We start from the raw sequence: 20,821 nt of genomic DNA, 5'->3' as shown, positions 1-20,821 counted from the left end.
TATGCTTCAACCAAATTACGTGAAACACACATGTCAAGTAAAGAGATAATTAATGGGGGGAAACTTTATTTCCAAGATAGTAAGAAAGTCATATTTTTTTTAAAGGAAAGGAAACAGTGATTTTTTAAAATATCCTTTAAAAATAAATCATTAAAATCTCTAGTAAAGGAAGGTGAACAGGCGAAACACTAGGGACAATCACATCATATACATAAATATTTTTTTAGGAAAAGAATGAGTCATACTTTACCTGTGTCTTAGCTTTCCACGTGCTTCAAATTCAAAGGGAATCTCTTCACCTGTGAGGACTTCCCGCCACTCACTGACATTGTGAGTGTCATCGAGAAATGTCCCTTCCCCTTCTGGAACGCCCCCTGGGCTCCCGCTGTGAGACAGTGCAGCCCTGGAACCAAATCAGACAATACCAGGCTGTGCCTCTCTCCCAGCTCCTTCTCACACGGAGCTGGTGCTGGGAACAGAAACCCTCCCGGAACGCAATTCACAGCAATGAGGCCGTATAATCTGGCTCCAAAGGGTGACCTACAAGGTCAGTAACTAGAGGCATCTTCATGATCAAACGCAGCTCATGTGACACTTTAGAAACAGCTGAAAGCTATACTACACACTCACCTGCCTCGGCAGCAGAGCTGCTACATACGTGCTATGTAAAGTGAGTCATGACTTTTAAAAGTCGTGTTTAAGTGACTACCAAGAACTTAACAGGCCTGAACTGTTTTTAAAAAACAACACCGCCTCCTGTAAGGCATTATCATACTTCGTGGAGGCAGGGAAATGTGGTTTCCAACCAGCTGATGCTGTTCCTTGTTTCGTGTTCTCATTTCCTAAGCTGGAGAGATCAGCGTGGATTCGGAAAGTCCAGCCAAGGTCTGAACAGGCTGAAAGCTGCTGAAGAACCTTCTCACTTGGCTTAGGTAAATTCTCACTTGTTCTCCAAACCCCACCCAATTCCATCTGGATTGAAGTGTGCTTTAGGTTGGAAAGTAATTCTGGGCGGGGGGAGGGGGGGATGAAGAGGAAAGATGGAATGACTTTTCTTTCACGCTTCCCACTCTCAGCCTTAATTTGCTGGACTCTGACTTTAAACGTAATGTCTACTGGGATCAGGATCATTTGGACATTTCAAACTTGGGGCCTACTTCTCTGAGTACAGATTCCACAGAGGACCAGACCCTCCACCATAAACCTCAGCAGGACAGCACGTGATTGCTTCGAATACAACCTCAGAGCCTCAAGAAGGGGCCCACTGGGCTGGCACGCAGGAGCCTTGGGTGGCAGAGATGGCTCAGTGACAGATCAAGTGCTTCTTACCTGGTGGGTGTGGTGGTCAGGGTGGCGAACCACAAAGTGCAGCCTGTGTGATTCCTCAGAGCGAAAGGGACAAAAGGCTGCCGGCGCTTGGGGGTTTTCACCTCTGCTACAAACAAACAAGGTGGCTATTAGCACCGCCTCCATCTGTGTGGGAGGCCCCCCACCACCACCACCTGGAGACAGTGCCCAGAATGGTCTCTTGGCAAAGGGACAGAGGGGGAGGAAGAGAGGACGAACGGAACCTCCATGTACTTTGCTGCCTGCCACGGGATGACTCAGTCCTCCCTGACAAATGGCTGTGGTGTGTGACTGCCCAGCCCCCGATCCTCCCACAATTCTTAGGGGCCTCATCTCCACAGAGGGCATCGGGACCTAACTTGTTTGGAATCAAAAGAGGAAAAAAGAGAAATGGACCCTCGCTACTCCCAATAAATATATCCTAAATAGGTAGCACAAACTGTAGCAAGTTTATCACACCGACTTGATTAAACCTTGTCCAAAATGCCTGTGCTGTAACAAAGCCTCCCTTTATGCAAAAGTTACACTTCAGTCGTATTATTCACATTATAATGAAATAAAAACATTCTTTCCTATGCTCTTACACTAATAGTTGGGAGATTTTTCTCGCGGAAAGATCAGAAATATACTATTCCAGAGCTTTTTAAATGAAAATTTTAGCCCATCTCTGACACAGATACCACCACCATAGGTACTATAGAGTCTACAAAAGGGGCATAAAATATGATTTCTTTTCACAAAACAGTTGCTAGTCAGGGAAACTGGAAACACTGATCAATACAATACTATAAGTAATCAAATTCTAGAAAGAGTTGACCTGACAACAAACACTTTAAAAAGCCGGAGAAGTGGGAGACCACATGGCCAGAAAGCTGACAAAGGCTGTAAATGCCCGGCCACTGCCCTGCTCCGGCTGCCTGCGCCCTGCCTGTGTTGGTGGCCTGGCACGGAACAGAGGCTGCCCAGGGAGGGGCGTCAGCTCCTCTGACCAAGGGCCTGAGTCTCCCCTGTGGGCCACAGGAAGAAAGGAGGAGGGGGCAGCAGGGACCACAAGGGCAGCAGCAACCCAGCGCTGGCGCCTCCTGGCTGCAGTGCTCATGCCACACGCACACTAGCAACAAAGGGGGTGCAGCCCAGTCCTCCTATGTGCACCGCTTTAAAGCACAAAGACAATACGAGCAAAACCGGGACCCAAGTGGCCCGCAGCTGTGGAGAAAATGACATCTCGGGGAGACTGCATATGCCGACTGAGAACACTACAGCGAAATTAAACTCGTCCTCCAGGCCCACGTGTTTCCTGCCAGCAGGACAGGAAGGCAGACCGCACCAGACCCTGCCCCTCCCACCCCGAGTAAGGCGTGGGGCCGCATCACAGTCCCCGGTGATCACTGCCTTTAAAAGGAAGCACTTCCCTTTTCCCTCTTTTTTCAGGAGTTAGTACTACAAACACTGCCAGACAAGCACTTTCAGGTTAAGGCAAGTTCTGCTTTGGTAACAACAGTGGCTCAGAGAAGTCTGAGAAATGGCAACATGCTAAATAAATGAGTGGATACTACTACGTATTCCCTCAATTCCGTGGATAGTCTTTAGTGACACCCTCCAAATTCTTCTAAAGATACTCTGTGCTCAAACATACCCATTTCTCCTCCAAATGGCCTCACTTAGTTCCCAAGGTTTGCTTTAAAAAAATAACATTCATCAAGTAGAAAACCACAGAGTAGCTGTGAGGCTGCCGACAAGAGCAGAGGGGGAGTAAAAACTTTAAGAGCTGTCTGCAGGGTAAACAGTGCTGACTGTGGCACCTTGAGAGGTGCCCCGCTCCGTGAGTGCAGCGAGAGCGGCTTTATTGCGGGAGATACAGGGCCCGGAGGAAAAGCAGCCAGCTGCGCGTTCATATCCCACTGCAAGCCAGACCATAAGTTTCCATTTGCAAATTAGATTTAAACAGAACAGGTGGCAAGTGGCTTTGATCACACTGTAATACGGAATAAAGTGCTAGGAACCCATATAAAGGCATTCACAAGTATATTACTTTGGAATTAAATAGCCTGGGAAGGCACACTGCTGAAGTCCCCGAGCCTCTTGTTTTGATTACACAGACCAGCCAAGACGTCAGCAACCGACTTCTCTGATAACAGAATCCATGGAGTGCTCACGAGTCCGAACCCAGCTCCCGGGACACACCTGACATCTCCTGCGCTAGTGTCCAAATCGGCTATGGGTTTGCCTTGGCACAGCACCAGAGAGCAAAACCCCCAAGTCCATCAAAGAGCACCGAGTTCCCTGGGGGCCTCAGAAACTCTGCCTCCAGTGACCAGACCTAACTTCTTCAGGGGCTCCGAGAACCTGAAGCTCCTCCCGTCCAACTTCGGCGTCAAGTGGCTCCAGCTGAGAAACTTCTACCCCTTTGGACCCGTGTCACAGTAATCTGGCCATTATAAACCGAGCAGGTTTCCATGCTACAGAAGCAGCTCAGCCTGTCAGAAAGGACCTGCTTTGTAAATCGTAAGAAATAGATTAACGTCCCAGGCCTGCTACTAGCTGGTCAGGTGAGTGAAGGCCAAGTACTTAGTCTTTCTGAGGCTCTCTGACCTCATCAGCTGAACTGGAATAATACTCTGCTTAGCCTGAAACATGAAGTAGCAGACCAAGGAAAGCTTAGGGTATAAATCCCTGAATAAATGAAGACTCAATCCTGGGCCCTTTGTGAGCCATCCCCTAAGCACCCACCTCAGTGAAACCTTTCAGAAAAACCTGTAGTACTACCCCGCAGAGTACTATCCCTGCGCTGAACTCCTGGCAGAGGAAACTCAAAGACCTTTTTCTACAAAAGATGTCATGGCCCAGGCAAGACCTGCTGTTAGCCAAGTACACACACAAATCATTCCGATTACATGCACATTCCGGGATGCCAACCCCTGCATGTTTGTGGTGTATTCTATCATATCACTGACCAGACAAATTCCCAAGGAACCTTACATGGTCAGAGTTAGAAGGACATTTGCTTTTCTGTCTCCTAAGCAGCTCGAGTCACAGCTAGAGAAGTTGAGGCTTGTGTCTAAGGGCAGTATTTCCTTAGCTCTATTCCAGATCAGCAGAGCCCCTTGCATTCCCGGTCAAATGTGCACTGAGTACGATACCCAGACTGGCAGCACTGCGCGGTGGAGGCTGGGCTTCTTCTACTTACTTGCTTTTCAGTAGGAGAAACCACCTCACTGACCGGGGTATGTCTGCACCCCACACGGTGGAGTTTTACCATTTCCACCGAGGGTTAAGGCAAATGCAAGAGACAGCATACGCCAGCACATCGCTTCCTTCTCTGTTCATTCGTTGGAAATCTCTTTCCTGCTACTAAACCAAAGTACTCAAAACGTGGTATGCCCCCATTCACAGAAAACTGATGGACATGGCAGTTCTTACGGTAAAACAGGAAAATAAAGCAAGCCCTCGCTTGGCTGTACTGTACCTCTAGCATACATCTGGTGCTCTAGGTTAGTCAGACTGGCTGTACTCCTAGTTCTAAGGTAGACAAGGGGGAGGCCTGGTAGACAGGAGAGACAAAGTTAGAAGTAAGAAAAAACACAGTGAATAAGACTCACCTCCAAAGCGTAAGCACAGAGTACATTACAGAGATAGCAAGCACCATGCACCAGTACGATCATTCCCCTCAGTGATTTCTAAGAGCTATGAAGGTACCCGACAGCGTGAGCAGGACGGTTTTCTGCTGGCATTTATTATGGAGGCATTGTCAAAGAAGCAAGCGCCTTTTTTTCCTCAGTTGGGGAAAGAAAATGTATTCAACATTCTTTTGAACAGAATGACAAGCCTTTTGAGGATTTTTAACTTAAAGCCCCATGTTCTTAGATGGCATAGAAAAGTCACCAACACTCCCCTACCAGCTAGGGGAGGTGCTCGTTCCGCTGGCAGAAGCAGAAGCAGCAGAATGCTAATCCTCAGGGGTCTCCACACTCCAGGGAGAGCCCGTCTGTGTTTCAGTTTTCACCGTCTTTACTAAGACGTTACCTCAAAGTATTATTTACATTATAAATTAAACATGGAAGTGTTTAGAATATTTATATTTAATATTTCCATCCGATGTCTTTGGAATACAAAACTAGTCAGTTCAATAAGGTGCCATGCATCCAGGTTTACCTGCAGAATCTCAGCCCTTACTGAACAAAGCCAACAATTATGTCAGAAATGAGGCTATTTTCTTTCCCCTGCTAAAGAAACAGTGGGAAGTCAGCAGCTCCCTTAGGCTGAATTTCACATTATTCCAAGGGCTCCCATTGAAACTGCCCGGAATAAAATGTACAAATCTTGGGGGAATGTGACTAAACAGTCATGAATAAGACCTCAAAGTCTGTGGTCAGTTCAGCAAGGTTCAAAACGACTGACTTTCGGAACCAATGCCCAACAACTACTTCAGTAGGTCGAAAACAGAATACAATTCCATTTGATTTACTGCCACCCAGGAATTTCCAGTCAGAAAAGAAGTTTGGAAATTTAGGTATATTCAGTTACGTCTAATTAAAAGGAAATATTACACCTTTATAAACCTAAGTAACCATAAAAATCTATAAGTAAATAAAATCCGGCTTTAATTTAGCAGAGGCATTTAACATAGATAAGGCAGCTTATTAACTTTAAAGAAAGAGGAGAACTTTTTTTCTTTCTTTTTTTAAAAGGGCAGAGAGGAGAGGGACAAAAGAAAACCCTTCGCTAGAATCCTAAAGACTGGGCCTTCCTAGTGTTTGCACTGACTGGATTTAAGATCCTCCTGTATGAATGCTTTTAGAAGCACACACTCCCTAAGACACAAGACATATTACAGAAGATTATTTAGTCTTCTTGGTAGAATTCTATGGTACAATCTGTTGACACACAAATGGGGAAGGTTAGGGGAGGAGCCCACATTAAAGCTGATGATATCTGAAAAGCCCTGGCTCCGAAGCAATGACCTTGAGTCTCAGAAGCAACAGCCTGGGAACAGAGAGCAAGCAGAGCTGACATTTCCTGCCCCTCGTTCTAGAAGTACAAGGCAGAGAGACAGTCCATTTAAACATCCTGAGGAGAGACGGACAAGTTCAAATACTTCATACGCTACGAGAATCCATCTCCCCGTGACACGTTTGCAGACCAGATGGAATACTTATGTATTCATGAGCTATGTGAAGTCCTCATGAGCTATGTGAAGTCCAGCCAAGACTCCCAAAGAAACCACTCAAAGAGCTGGGGCTGAGCTGAATTTGAATGACAATGGCTGTGGAACAACTAAGAACCGTGCAGTTGGCCATCACAATCTCCCCAGCTCCGAGGCAATCAGAGCTCCATGGTGAAGCATTAAATAAGGAAAGAAAACATCGTTAACAGAGAACAAACTGACTCCTCCCTCTTCAAGCGGCTTGGCATTCAAATCTTTTATATGCTATGAACAATACAGGGTCCCCCTAACAGTTTTTTCCACATGGGATAACCTGCCCTCCCTCTCTTCAAGAAAATAGCCAGTCTCTAGATTTAGAAGACTGAAAAGATGTTTTTAAAAAACTAGTCAAAAAGTTCCACCCACAGGAATGTTTCGTAAACATTCCTGAGTATTCCTGAGTAAAACCCAAACTAAGCAATGGCTGGTCTCGATGCACTTCCAGGGAACCTGCACTTCCAGGGCACCCGTCCGTGCCGTGTTGCCTGAATTGAGGACCCGTATATTGTAGGTCCTCTCTCTCCCACAAAGGTGAGACTGGAGCTCATATTAAAAGTTGAGTATTTTGTGCCAGAAAGATGTCTCTCACAAAGACTAAAACAGAATTGTAGAAGACAGTCAGAATTTCCTGTTGGTTTTTCCACTGAAACTGATTTTGGAGTTTTCAATGAAACATGGGTCTGTAGGTCAACAGTGACAGTTAGACATTTGTAGAGAAAACCCTTACTTTGTCCAAAGCAGGGAGGATCCACTGAAGAGCCCATCCAGTCTTCTGTTGTAGTTGAGTCTATTTCCTTGTCTTCTTTACAGTAATCTGCCATCCATGATTCCTTGGTACTCACATACTGATCTAGAAAATATTCCCCAAAGACATTTAGAACAGAAGTAGAAAATACGACTTCGGCACAGCATCCTAGGGTAAGGAAAAAGCAAAGATGATTTAGTGTGTGTAAAGCGTGGAATCCCATGCTAAGTGACAGGGTTTAGAGATAAAATTTTAAAAAGACCAATTTGGAGGCTGTTAGAAAACCACTAAATTCAAGAGGCTGTAATCCACCCGACAGTCCTCCAGCTTTTTTTTTTACTCTTTTGAGAGAATTACAACGGGGAGAGCAGGTTAACAAAATGATGTACCGCACCCAAATAAAGACCTTTTATACTAATTAAGATGTACTTCCTAGAACAGGCAGAGTGGTTAGGGGCGATCAGGCAGGCAGGCAGAGGGGTTAGGGGCGATCAGGCAGGCAGGCAGAGGGGTTAGGGGCGATCAGGCAGGCAGGCAGAGTGGTTAGGGGTGATCAGGCAGGCAGGCAGAGTGGTTAGGGGTGATCAGGCAGGCAGGCAGGCCAGCGGTTAGGAGCCAGCAGTCCTGGATTGTGAGAGAGATGTCCGACTGCCGGTTTAGGCCCCAGGGACCCCTGCGGGATGGGGCCTAAACCGGCAGTCGGACATCCCCCAAGAGGTCCCAGATTTCGAGAGGGTGCAGGCCAGGCTGAGAGACCCCCCCCACCCCTCCCACCCTCCGCACAAATTTCGTGCACCAGGCCTGTAGTAAAAGAAATAACATAAGAAGCGAAATAAAATAGTATAGGAGGATCATGAGATCAATTTACTGTTACATAGGTAATAATATCCAGGCAAATTAGTGAATGAAATCTGATCATGTAAAACAATGGTTTTAAAATTTGAGGATCATTACACTTATGGTCTTATTTCACTATGCATTCTCTCCATCTTACTAACATAGAATAAGCCAATGGATATTCTGAGAGCCTCAATACACCACACACGCTGAAGAAAGTTCACAGATTTGCAACAGTGTGTGTGTTATCTATCACTCAGAGATAACTACAGTTGTCCCCAAAAATCAGATCGCTAGATCAGTAATTCCAAAAGTGTGAGTTGTACGATAAATAATCATGTATGAGTTTCCATGATATAAATACAAGCATAGAGTGGTTCTGATTCACGACACTGAATCCAGGAATGTACACTTCCATGCTGTCTAAGAAACTCTCAGAACATACACCATTAGCTTGGCAACTCTTTTACAAAATGACATGATACCTGATGGGAGACAATACAGGCAACTTATCCTGCTATAAAGACAAGGTCAAAATTATACCTTTTAAGAATTATTCAGTGAATTGCCAGAGAGAAGTGAATCTAAAGCCACTTCTACACCCCAGTGACCAAGCATGAGGAGGAGGAAGTTCATGATGAGCATTCATGTTTCCTAAGCAGGCTAAGCTCTTGTTTGATCGCTGATCGAATTAACTGAGATGCTAACTCTGGAGCACTGGGTTGAGAAGAATCCTGAGGCTAGGTTAGGGATTTTCAGGAAAGAGCCACGATGCATAAGTGATGTCTTGTATAGGCCCAAGCATTTGCTAAACCAGGATTAATAGTCTTCCAGACAAGGGACCTACGTACAGAAATGTACCAACCTTCTGAAGACAACTTTCCACTCACCAATTAGTACTGAAGTGATATTGATGTCCAAACGGGTTTTGGCCTTGGCTTCCAGCTTCAGCCGAGGAGGATGGAGACGACTAGCTGCCTGCTGTTGCCAGGATACAGTGCACGGCCAGGGCTCAAGAAATGGCTCCCAGCCTGAGAGAGCACAGGAAATCAGACATCTGCTCAGCAGATACCAAGAGTTTATAGGGGAACACTGTTCACAAATGCTCAGCAAGGACAGGCTGTAGCTTAATAGCTTTCTATTTCCAATTTGATTTCACAATGAAAGCACCATCTTTAGCCACAGGTCGCCCTACAGATGCCTGTGCTATGGAGGGGATGTAAGTAGAAAAGCATGTCTGTGCCGACCACGGTCTCCCAGGGGTGGAGGCGATGTGCCTCTCCCCTTAAAGGGCAGGCAGAGCCTGTTTTTGATCCTCTCAAGATAAAAACGGAGTCTCCGAAAAGTAGCATCACTGGCTGATGTAACTATTAAATTTGATTCCCTTGCTTACATCATGAAACCATTGGTTAAATAGATAGGTATATTTGTAAATCCATTAAGATTTTCCAATTTTTTAACTTAAAATGTCATATGTACAAAGGCATATAAACCACATATATGTATAGTTTAAAGAATAAAATTACTGCAATACTCATGCATGCACTATTCAGCTTTAAGAACTAGAAAACCACGAGTGCCTGTGAAGCTCGAGTGCCAGGCCCCCACTCCGTCCCCTTTCTCACCAACCTTCTCCCATCCAACTCCCAGTGACCATGCTCTTGGATTTCTAATCACTTCCTTGCTCTTTGTTACAGTTTCACCACACATGGATGCATTTCTTAAGGACATATTGATTAGTTTGGCCTGTTGGGGATCTTTACTTAAATAGAATCCAACTGCATGTATTCTTTTGCAAGTTTCTATTTTGCTCAACAACATATCTTTGAGATTCACTCATACTGATGCTGCGTAGCTGTGATACATTTGTTCTCACCACTGAACTGTAATCCATTTAGGACTATGCCGTATAATCTATCCGTTCTACTGCTGAAAGATAGGCATGGACTCGTTTCACTGCTGTTAGGAAGCCCAGGGCTATCAGCCAACTGTGCTCATTTTCTGGGACACACAGGCAAGAGACCCCCCGAGCACAGACCTAGAGGCAGCATAATCCTGGGCTGTTGGGATGCTTACACTCAACTTGACTAGGTCATGACATATTATTTTCCAAAGCGGTTGCACCAATTTACAGTTCTAGCAGCAGGAAATAAGAGTTCTGTGGCTCATGTCGTCACTAATATTTAATAGTGTCACATTTAATTTTTGCCAGGCTGGGGGGTGAGAAAAATGGTATCCCACTGTGATACTTTTCAAGGCCAGTTAATTTTTAACAGTTCTAAATATACTCAATCAGCCATAGGTGAGCTGATTTACTAACATAAATCCCACCGTCAGCACACTTAGTGACCTGCCTGTGTTCATACAACTTTAAAAGTAAGTCATATTTACTGAGAAAACAAACGATTCCCAGAAAAATAGCTACCATATGCCCTGTAAGAGTTTCTCTCAAATAGCAAGACTTGGGCCATTGTTCTCCAGTTAAAACATTTTGAACAATTAGGAAATGATTGTTACTCTGAGTGAATTTGAAACGGAAAGGAAAACGTTAACAGAGAATTAAAAGAGTCGGGCTCTAGAATAGTAGTCGCCAACGGGTGGTCCGTGGACCACTAATGGTCCGTGAGGTCCAAAAGGTTGGCGACCGCTTCTCTAGAACACTCAGCAGCAGCACAACACACTGAGGCTCAATTGTCCATTGAGAGCAAAAGGAGCAACCCCTCACCGAAGCTCAGCCTGCACAGCACCACTCTGTTTACTTGGTCCACCGCTACTAAAAACTCTCTGAAGATAAAGAATTTCCCAGCCCAACCTGCTCAGCCCTGGTGCAGGACAATTCCTGAAAGTCGATCTGTCTAGGCCAGGGGTTCTCAACCTGTGGGTCGCGACCCTGCTTTGGGGGTCGAACGACCCTTTCACAGGGGTCGCCTAAGACCATCGGAATACACATATATAATTACATATTGTTTTTGTGATTAATCACTATGCTTTAATTATGTTCAATTTGTAACAATGAAATTGGGGGTCACCACAACATGAGGAACTGTATTAAAGGGTCGCGGCATTAGGAAGGTTGAGAACCACTGGTCTAGGCCCTTAGCTCGGTCTCTCCGTGGAAGGAAAGACCCTGGAAATGCGTTGCAGGATATGCGGGCTTTCTGACTCCAGGAGAGACTGCTCTGATGAACTGTGCTTTACTTTAGGGAGTAGCTATGGCAGATTAGACACAATCACTGACTCAGTTCTCTTCTAATAAAACAAACAAGTCCAGCAGGGAGTGAGGAGGCTTGAAATTTAAAATGATTACGGCCATAAATCTCTTTGGAAATTTAGCTACTTTCCAGCCCAGCCAAATGATCCTTCACTATTGAGCAATTTCATGTTCTAGAATACATCAAACTTCAAGGTCAAAAAGACTTAACTAATCAAAACACCTTTTTAAATAATCCAGTTGAATTAGAAAAAGGAAAAACCTCTATCTTTTGTGCTTATGTAGTCACTTGTTTCTTTTATCTTTCCCTGCCCTGGCCCACCCCCGTTCCCCTCATGTAAAATTTATGTAGAAATAGGCCCAGGCAAATATTTGTGTGAAGTCCCACAATCATCTCTGCTTACACTGACCTGACAGAGCCCGGTTGTAATAATCTCCAGAAAGGGTGAAGTGGGCGTGGCCTTCAGGGCTGGTTCTTACGCGCTGCAGAAAATTCAGACCTGCAATGAAAGCAAAGCTTACTTCAGAGCCGCGGCGAAACGACCAAAACTTTCTTTTGCAGACAAAGCCCTTTAGAGAGTTAGTTACAGCTAAGACTGATGCTCTCACAAGAAAGCACATAAAAATCTGATACTTTGTTCATCGCAGAGTTCTTTGCATGGTTTCTGATTTTTAAAATACTGCATTAAAATACCATTTCTCTTCATTACTGAGTTTTGGGCACCCTTTAAAGGTTGTAACTGAAGTAAATGCCTCCTTTGTCTCCCTCCAGTACCAGACCCAGGCCCAGCACCCAGGTGTATCTGAAGCCTGTAGGGACATAAAAACATTGCTAACTGAGTATCTTACAAGAAGGTACAGTGATAGGAGCAGTCATGTCCTGATAAATATTAGCTCAAATTTTTAAGAGTACCATAGAAAAATAAGGAATAATGGTGCTCTGCAGAAAAGATACTCATGGAAACAGTCCAAGTCCCAGTTGCTAGTTTTAATCACGTGGTCTTTGTAAGTGCCCAGAAGCACAGGAAAAGGAAAACCTCTACAACGGGCGAAAGGTCAAATTAAATCCCCGGAACCAATTTTCTTTGAAGGGACTAGAGGCTAGCAAGATCAAAACAATGGAAAATTAAAAGTAAACACAGCAGGGAGAGGTTCCTTTACTTTCTGCAGCAGCCGCATGGAACACCGTGTACAATGGCGGGACTTAGGCTAACGCACTTCGACCCTAGTCCCTTATACAAACTTCCCCTCTTCCCTGCCCTATGAAGGGGACTCTACTAGGGCTGTGTTTTTTATTTTCAAAAGATATTTAGAGCAGGAGCATTCTAAATGCCTTTAATAACACTATAATCACTACAATATTCAGATACATTAAAAAATAAGGTGGAGAGATCAGGAATTATTTAGCCAGAGCTGTTAATATAACAGAAATTTTGTCAATGACAATTTTGATTATTCCACAGCTATAGGCTGAAGGCCACATATGGCAAATAAATACACATTTCTTTAAAATACAAATAATGAAGAACATATGTAAAACCATTATCTAAATATCCATCCATACTACTAAGTAGAGGGCATGAATAACACAAAAAGGCCCCAAATAATTCAGCAATCACGGGAAATCTTCAAGATGAGTCTGGAAACCAGGAGAACACTCACGGGAAAAGGTGAGCTCGGCAAGAGGAACGTCACGGTCCATGCAGTCATCGATGAAGCAGATGCACACACTCTCAGCCTTAATCTCCACACCCGAGATCAAATGAGCTGGTGCGGTCCCCTGGCTCTCTTGGCTGTTAGAGGCCAGGGAAAGAGACTTCAGAGGTTCGGCATTCTTAAACAACCAACTTGCTGCCTTTTTTAATTGGCCTGCAAAGAAATTAAAAGGGGATCAGTTCAACCAGTTCCCACAGCGACTCAAGCAACTCACAGAGGAAGTAGAGAAAGTGTATGGGGACCTACTGGACAACCCAAGAGAACCTTGACCCAGCTGTATTCTTAGACATAAAAAAGAAAAAAGTGCATAATAACAGGAATTCTGCTTTTAAGCATATAACAAGGCCCTCTTTGTTGTATGTCTTCCACTCATTTTATTACACCTTTTATGTATTAAAGCCAGAAGCCATCTTTCCTCTACTATGGCATCCGTTGAAGGAGAGGAAAGAAGAGTAAGATAAAACGGAGTTATGGGGACACATTCATTACCTTGGCACACCAAAAGAGCCTTGCGACAATCGTCCATACTGAATCCCAGCTCCTGCAGTCGAGCCAGCTGTAACTCTAGAAAAAGGGGTACAGGATTTTTATTAATATCTTTGTTAATTAATCCATAGACTAATTTAAGGAAAAAGAAAAAATACAGAAACTGGTGACTAAAACATTTCATTTCTCTAGGCAAAAATGGGCTAATTAGACTTTTGTCATGTGTACCCTGAAAATTATAGGAGCCTTTTTCTGTATATTGATTGTGTTTTAAAAAGTTTAAAACTGAAACTTAGTATTATCTACATAACTTTGAAAGAAAACTCAAAGCTTAAAACCAAACCTTAGCATTTTCCATATAACTCCAGAGAAAACTGCAAAAGGAAACATAGATAGGCTAGAACAGTTGGTTTGGGGTGTTAAAATTTTTAAAAAATAGAGAAGCATATTTAGGCTCCCAATTATACTTAATGACATACAATTATACTCTGAACAATTAAGGTGTGTTAAAAGAAAATCTTAAAAGTAAACAGAAGGAAAGTTATTAGAAAGACTAAGTGGGTTTATAGTTAAACACCTACCCAAGACAGGATCTAAGGTATGTCTTGTCCCTTCTCTGATTTCCTCTCCAACTCGAGTCGCACTAGAAAGGCCACTGCTAACGGAACTGGCCTCCGAGGCCACCGTGTCGGGCACTGCAGCATTAGCTTGCTCAGGGATGGATTTTGCAATGGCAAGAAACAGCTGAACATCATTATAGGAGAGTCTGATATCCAGGGCTTGTAACTGAATCTGTCAAAATGAAAACGGTGGCAGGTTTTAAAGTTTGGTTTTGCATCTACACCTCTTACAGATACAATTCCCTAATTCAAGTTTCAGAGGTCCAAAAGACACTACATTTCTCATTTTGAAAACTGGAAAGCTCACTATATTAAGCACTAATGGCCATGAGGGAAGGCGTAGGATGACTTTCATACAAGAACATTAATCATTAAAGCAGAGGATCAAAGATTGGCTGTAGGAGAGATAAGATCACCTATTAGCAACATTTTGTTAGTCCATTTTGCTTTGATCTATTTTTTTAAAATCTCTGAAACAAAATGACCAACCAAAGTATCTCTTCTTTATTCAAACAGAACCTAAAATGATTCAAGTTCCACATGAATATTTCCTAAATCTCTGGTCTTCCTCAGAGATTAGCAATACAGCCAGCACTAGTAACAGCCATACAGACGACACCTACCCACTTTAAAAATGGGATGACTGTTCAAATGTCTGTGTACGATGCTTTATTTACTTATTTTTAATTTTTTTAAAGACCAAACATCAGAATTGCTTTTCTCTCTCTTTCAGGCTCCTATTCCCCCTCTACCAAAGAAATAAAACATCAAATTCTTAGGTCTTCCATGCCGGGCTTCACCCTCCCTGCTTCACCATACATCCTCCTCCTCCTCGGTTCCCTACATGCCTCCTTGTTCTAGCGAGACTTGTCTGTCTCACGTTTGCTGAGCCATGTGCACCCCTGACCTCAGGGCTTCCTAACATGGAATGTTCTCCCTCTCTGCCTATATACCCTTCCCTCCACTCAGACTCACCTGACCTGGAGTTCCACTCACAACCAACAGTCCTACCTGTGTGGAGTTGTGCTTTCCATAAACCTTTATAGAATTTCAAGATAATACTAGACAATTAAAAGGTCTTTCATCCTCCACAAGACTGTAAGATCTTAGGACAGAGATGATGTTTGTTATATGTATTTTGTTGCTGAAGGACCTAAAATGTTGTTGGGCCCAGCAGAAGCATATAGTCCCAGCACAGGAAAGTGTGTGAGAGTGCATTAACATGTCACAGGTGTTCATCATTACCTCCAGGATCGGTGGGAAATCTGTGCTGTTGAACGCATCCATCAATCCTGAGCTGTTCTGATAAGAAGAATTCCCCACCAGCTCCACCTGAATTTGTACTGGGTCAACAATTGAAAGAGCTGTATCATGTTCATTCCCCAGTCGGCACGAAAACACCTAGAGAATAAAATGTAATATGCTAAGAATTGATGTCTGATTTAGAAAGAGCCTGACCATCAGCTGAAAAAGAGATGAGCTCAGAAGCAACACCCATAACAACTGCTGAAATACTGTGAGGAGTCAGGCTGGTACTTCCCGACTGCCCACAGCATGTTCAGCGGTTCATGTGAAAGGCAGTTTAGCAACACGTAACAAAAGACTTAAAACTGTCACACCCTTTAAGCCAACAACCCTACTTCTTTCTAGGAACTAGCCTAAGGAAATAATGCAAAATATAGAAAAATTCACTGAACCATTATTTAATAGCTAATAAAAACAATTAAGAGCAATCAAGGTTAAAAAATAATAATAATAAATTTAAAAAGAGCAATCAAGGTTTAATCACTCAATATGCATAGCTACTCAATGGAATATTTTGCAGCCACTTAAAGTGACAGTTAAAAAGAGCATATGAAATACAGGAAGATAGTCACAACACAGGTTATGTGAAAATGCAGCCCAATAAATAATGATTACACCATGACTTTAAGGAAAGAAACACATTGAAATATCGACAGAGATTATTTATGAAGGGATAGGTGTTTTTTCCTCCCCTGCCCCAATTTTATATACTATAGTTGTTCCATTCATAGTTAAAAATAACTACATTAATTACTGAAGCTGGGTAACAGCTACATAGTGGTCCATTATATTATTGTTTCCTTTGTACATGTTTGAAATGTTCTATTAAAAAGCTTTAAAATATATTTTATTTCTGGGGAGAAAGAAGAGAAGGGAGGGAGGACTCCTATTCTAAGATCAAATTATTCCGCACACTCAGGAAAAGTACAGAAGAGGAAAGCATTCATGTTAGTTTCCCTTGCTCCTTGCCCTGCGCTTTTCTGACATTTCTTAGTGCTACTGAAAAACAGGTCTGACACCGGGGTCCTTCGCTATGTGTAAAATTAACGCACTTTGCTTTCTTTCTAAGTTCGACACTGTACCAAGCAGGGCTCACAGCTCAGATTCCACCATGCTGCCTGGAGAACAAGGCGGCAAGCAGTTTCCAGGAAGCTCAAATACTGCGCCGTGCAGTTGTTCTAAGGCTCTGGAGCAGGAGAGTTTCGTTTTCCCTTTTTCTTCAGGGGCTTCTGCTACACAAAACCCAATTGTACCTAACAGTTCATTAATCAATCACCAAGAGTTTCCATTCAAAGCTGGCATTGTGGTGGCTTAGAAAGCAGATGAATTACAATTTCATGATCAACTCACATCACACCAGCATGTAAATCCTTCCTCTCAAACTGAGGTTTCTTTACAGGAGAGAAAACAAGTGGTCAAGAAGTGAAATCTCTACAGGTTTTAATCAGCTATAGCTGACCAGGGGCGGGGAGGCGGGGGGAAGTACCATCTGTGGTTGACAGTGAAAATAAGTTTTGCTCATCAACTTCTGAACGATATCACTGGAAAGAATAGGGCATGGAAAGTTCAGTCGTGAAAGGAAAGGAGATGATGAGTAACTCTGACCCAATACTGTAGCACTTATAACAAGAGGAATGTTAGCCGAGATCAGGGAATGAAGAACTTTTAATAGAGATAATAATCTGCCTCATTTCCCCTTCTCTCTCCACGAGCCCTGGCTTACAAAGAGGAAAGCGTTTTTATTTAATATTGTACAATATAATTTCCAGGCTACAGAGGCCACTTCAATGCATATCTCGTTCAGGAGATTAAACCAGGGCCTGGGAAGCACTATGCACTCCTTTAGGTAATGCATGACTCTCCAGAGCTGCCCTTTTATAGATCAGATATTCCTAAAAGGATAATACACGAAACTCTTCACACCTTTTATAACTACGTTTTCATGACCACGAAGCCCTCGTCTTCATAGAGACAAGCAGTCACTGTGGGGAAGGGATGCAGGGGAAATGAGGGCCACTTCCCCACCTTCACGAAGGTGCCAAGGACTAGGCCTGCAGAACCAGAGGACACAGCAGGGAGCCCGGCCGGTACCGGGGAGCCTGACGTTCTGAGGAAGGAGGGTGTAAGGAGGTAAAGTCCCTCCACACATACACGGCCTGACACTGGAGGACTCAATTCACACATCAGAATAAGCTGGTGGCTTTGAGGAGAAAACAAAAAGAGGGCAGGGATCCTCCAGGTCTGCTCATTATTTCTCCTAATGAAAGCTTAGGAGGTAAAAGTCTCTTCCAGCTGCTCTTCTCTTGAGCCAAACATGTAGTCTTTCGATCAACTCATAAGCTTCTTACCTCGATACCAAACAAACTTCCTGAAAAGGGGCGATCCACAAATCGGGGCTTGTAGGTAAGCACTGTGGTGCCTTTGAGAATAATGGCGTTGGTGTCGAAGCAGGACACATCTTCCACGACCACAAACTCTGTACCTGCAAGGAGAGCACCGTTAACCACGCCCAAGTGGGAGGCTGGAAGCACCAGGCTGTCGGGAACTAGGCAGCACGTGGCCACTTGGAGGGACGTGACCGTCAGACCTGTTCTCCAGGGTGTCCACCTTCTCTCTCCTTCACGGTCACCGTGGACAATTCTGTGCATCTGGCCAGGCACAGCTGAGCTGGCAGAGCCTGCCCAGGCAGAAGAGACTGCAGTGCAGTTTCTCTCTTTAGAACGTGTTTTCAATCTAGGTCTCCTGGGAGGACTAACATATTCAGAAGCTCAGGGAATCATCCCTCCTCCAATCGATGACCAGCTTTAAAATCCCAGGAAGTAGATTCAGATAGGAACGCCGGGCAGGCAGCACTGGACACTATATCATGTATGCAGCCATTCAAGTTGTTTTCAAACAACGAAGAACAATCCAGTGTAGAGGTTTTTGAAATCAGTACCTGCAGTTTCCTACTCATGTGTACATGGCAAATTTACTTTGCTTTATATACTGTGTGTCTTCATCAAAAACCATGATAGAGTGATCTTTCAAAACTAAATCCACTTAAAATGCTAGCTGCTTCCAACCCATTGAATAGTTCATAGGGAATATCACAAGCAATAAATACACAAACATATACAGATGTACTAGAGTAGTTCACTAGTTAATAAAAACCATAATAATCTATTCGTAAAAAAATATATATATTCTTTTTGTAAAGAGAAAACAATCCCCTCACTTATTATAAAATGAAATTTTCACATACCAAACTTGCCCAAACTCAGTAAGGCACATCTGTTGGGGCCCTAAAGATCAAATAGAAAATTGAAGCAGATTTTTAACACTGGGGGGGGAAAGACCACTGCCCAGGTGGCACTCAAGCTGGGATGTGCATTAGGTGAGCAGAGGAAAGAGACAAGAGACCCTGAAGCCTTCACTTCAGGCCAGGTAGTTCACACCCACACACAGAGGTCAGGAACGTCGATGCTTACTGTTTGTTGGTCTATGAAAGACTCCAATGTATAAGTGCTCATGTCAAAAAATGAAAGGCAATAGAAAGTCACCCTGCAACACACTGAACCTAACATTTAAACTCAGAGCAGTGGCTCACACCTATGAATACTCACCTGTTACATTGACCTTGACCTCCAAATGCTTTTCAGTGGACACAGGAAGGGAAGACCGCCTGGTAACTACTCCACTCTTCACAGTTTTGGGAACTACAGCAGATTCACTGCTAGAATTCCGGTGGCGAGAAGGGGTAACATTAGCTTGTTTCTTAATGTCACTGGGAGTGTGGAGAAAATCATGGACTAACAGCAGCCAGTCAAATATGAGAAACACTCGGAGATTGTTGAGAACTACCGTAAAACAGGAGGAATCCTTCGTAGATCTGCACGAAAGAAGACCAAAAAAATAACATCAGAAAGGAGAAACATGACATTTCATTAGCCAACAAATGTATTACCCAGTTTTGGCAGGTGGTATTCCAGCACTTTCTACACTGACAGCTATATCAATAAACTCTGAAAACTGGTATAATAAAACATTAAATGTATGTTTTCAGAAGTTAATCATATTTTTAATAAGAAGTAATCTATATATATAAAAGGCTAAGCAACCGTCTGACCGGTAGCTATGATGGGCAATGACCACCAGGGGGGCAGACACTCAACGCAGGAGCTGCTGAGCTGCAGTGACTTGGCAGCGGCAGTTCTCAGGTGACACACCCCAAAACCAGAGAGGGGGAGCCTGATTCCGGGTGCATCACCGAAGAACCGCCCTCTCACAATCCAGGACTCCTTGGGGGGGGGCGGTGTCAGAGAGCCGGTTTCGGCCTGATTCCCGCAGGCCAAGTCAAAGGACCCCATCTGCCAGAGGGATCCTGCTCATTCTGCAGATCCCCTTCGAGTCACTGGGCCACCCCAAGTGCAGCCGGCCATGGAGGGACGTGGGAGGCTGGCTCCAGGGTGTGTCCAGCCCGTCTTGCCCAGTCCCACCCAGCCAGCCACCTCCTAATTAATAGCCTTTCAATGTGCATGAATCTGTGCACGGGGCACTAGTATGCTATAAAAAACAGGACAGTGTAGTCCAATGGTTCTCAACACGGGTGACTGTCCTCCAGAAGACATCTGGCAATGTCTGCAGGTATTTGTGGTTGACACAACTGGGGGAGGGGATATTGCTGTCGGCAGCTTGTGGGTAAGGCCGGGGATGGTGCTAAACATTTCACAATGCACAGAACAGCACCCACAAGAAGAAATTATCTGACCTAAAAATCTCAACAGTGCTGAGGCTAGCTACAGTAAAAAGGGCACAGGCTTAAATCCTGTCATTTAACAAGATGTGTTATCTTGGGTGAGCAGCCTACCTTCTCTGAGGCACAGAACAGGTTATTTGATAAATGTCAGTTCCCTTCCCTAAGGCTGTTTCAAGGAGATCAAGGAGGCTCTCTCTCCTTGATGTCTAGAATCGCTTCTCTATAGACACCACATTTACACACCAGCGCCAGGTGGTTCCTCTACTGGAACTGACCTGAGAACCCAGATCTTTTAGCCTGAGCAGGAGGACAAATAAGATAGTGTTTATTGTGGGTATGACCCCAAGCACACTAGAAATGGAATGAGGGTGTGTGTGTCTGGGGCGGGGGGGGGGGGGAGATACTTGTTCTGTAGTCCCATTACCCCAAATTCTACATTTGAGGTGAAAAGTCAAGGAGGACTTTCAGACTTGGTCCATCGGGGCAGCAGGCAAACGGGTAGCACAGAAGGACAGTGGGTTGGGGACATCTCTACAGCGTTTTCTGGGTTGGACTTTGTTCTGGGCCTCTAGCTAATGCATGTACCTGGTTCTCCGCCTAACAGGACTCCTAT

General features: G+C 44.1%; 1 protein-coding gene across 3 annotated transcripts in view; it reads right to left on the bottom strand.

The window, feature by feature from the left end:
• Window positions 1-20,821, bottom strand: part of VPS13D (vacuolar protein sorting 13 homolog D) — a 222,375-nt gene that overhangs the window by 131,494 nt on the left and 70,060 nt on the right. The window contains exons 31-42 of one of the 3 annotated variants that reach the window (XM_070404108.1): window positions 19,076-19,341; window positions 17,819-17,952; window positions 15,411-15,566; window positions 14,127-14,337; window positions 13,549-13,623; window positions 13,006-13,212; window positions 11,754-11,843; window positions 9,023-9,163; window positions 7,278-7,400; window positions 4,814-4,888; window positions 1,330-1,432; window positions 251-403 (exon numbers count right to left, since the gene is read on the bottom strand). In XM_070404108.1, coding sequence (XP_070260209.1) covers window positions 251-403; window positions 1,330-1,432; window positions 4,814-4,888; window positions 7,278-7,400; window positions 9,023-9,163; window positions 11,754-11,843; window positions 13,006-13,212; window positions 13,549-13,623; window positions 14,127-14,337; window positions 15,411-15,566; window positions 17,819-17,952; window positions 19,076-19,341 — 1,734 coding nt within the window. Of the gene's footprint in view, window positions 1-250; window positions 404-1,329; window positions 1,436-4,813; window positions 4,889-7,277; window positions 7,401-9,022; window positions 9,164-11,753; window positions 11,844-13,005; window positions 13,213-13,548; window positions 13,624-14,126; window positions 14,338-15,410; window positions 15,567-17,818; window positions 17,953-19,075; window positions 19,342-20,821 lie in introns of all 3 variants that reach the window. The other 2 variants (XM_070404109.1, XM_070404110.1) reach the window with 2 other exon arrangements.

This window comes from Myotis yumanensis, unplaced genomic scaffold (genome assembly GCF_028538775.1).
Source record: "Myotis yumanensis isolate MYYU_CA2020_CCGP unplaced genomic scaffold, mMyoYum1.0.hap1 SCAF_2, whole genome shotgun sequence".
Classification (NCBI taxonomy): Eukaryota; Metazoa; Chordata; class Mammalia; order Chiroptera; family Vespertilionidae; genus Myotis; species Myotis yumanensis.
This window is presented reverse-complemented; position numbering and strand designations above follow the sequence as displayed.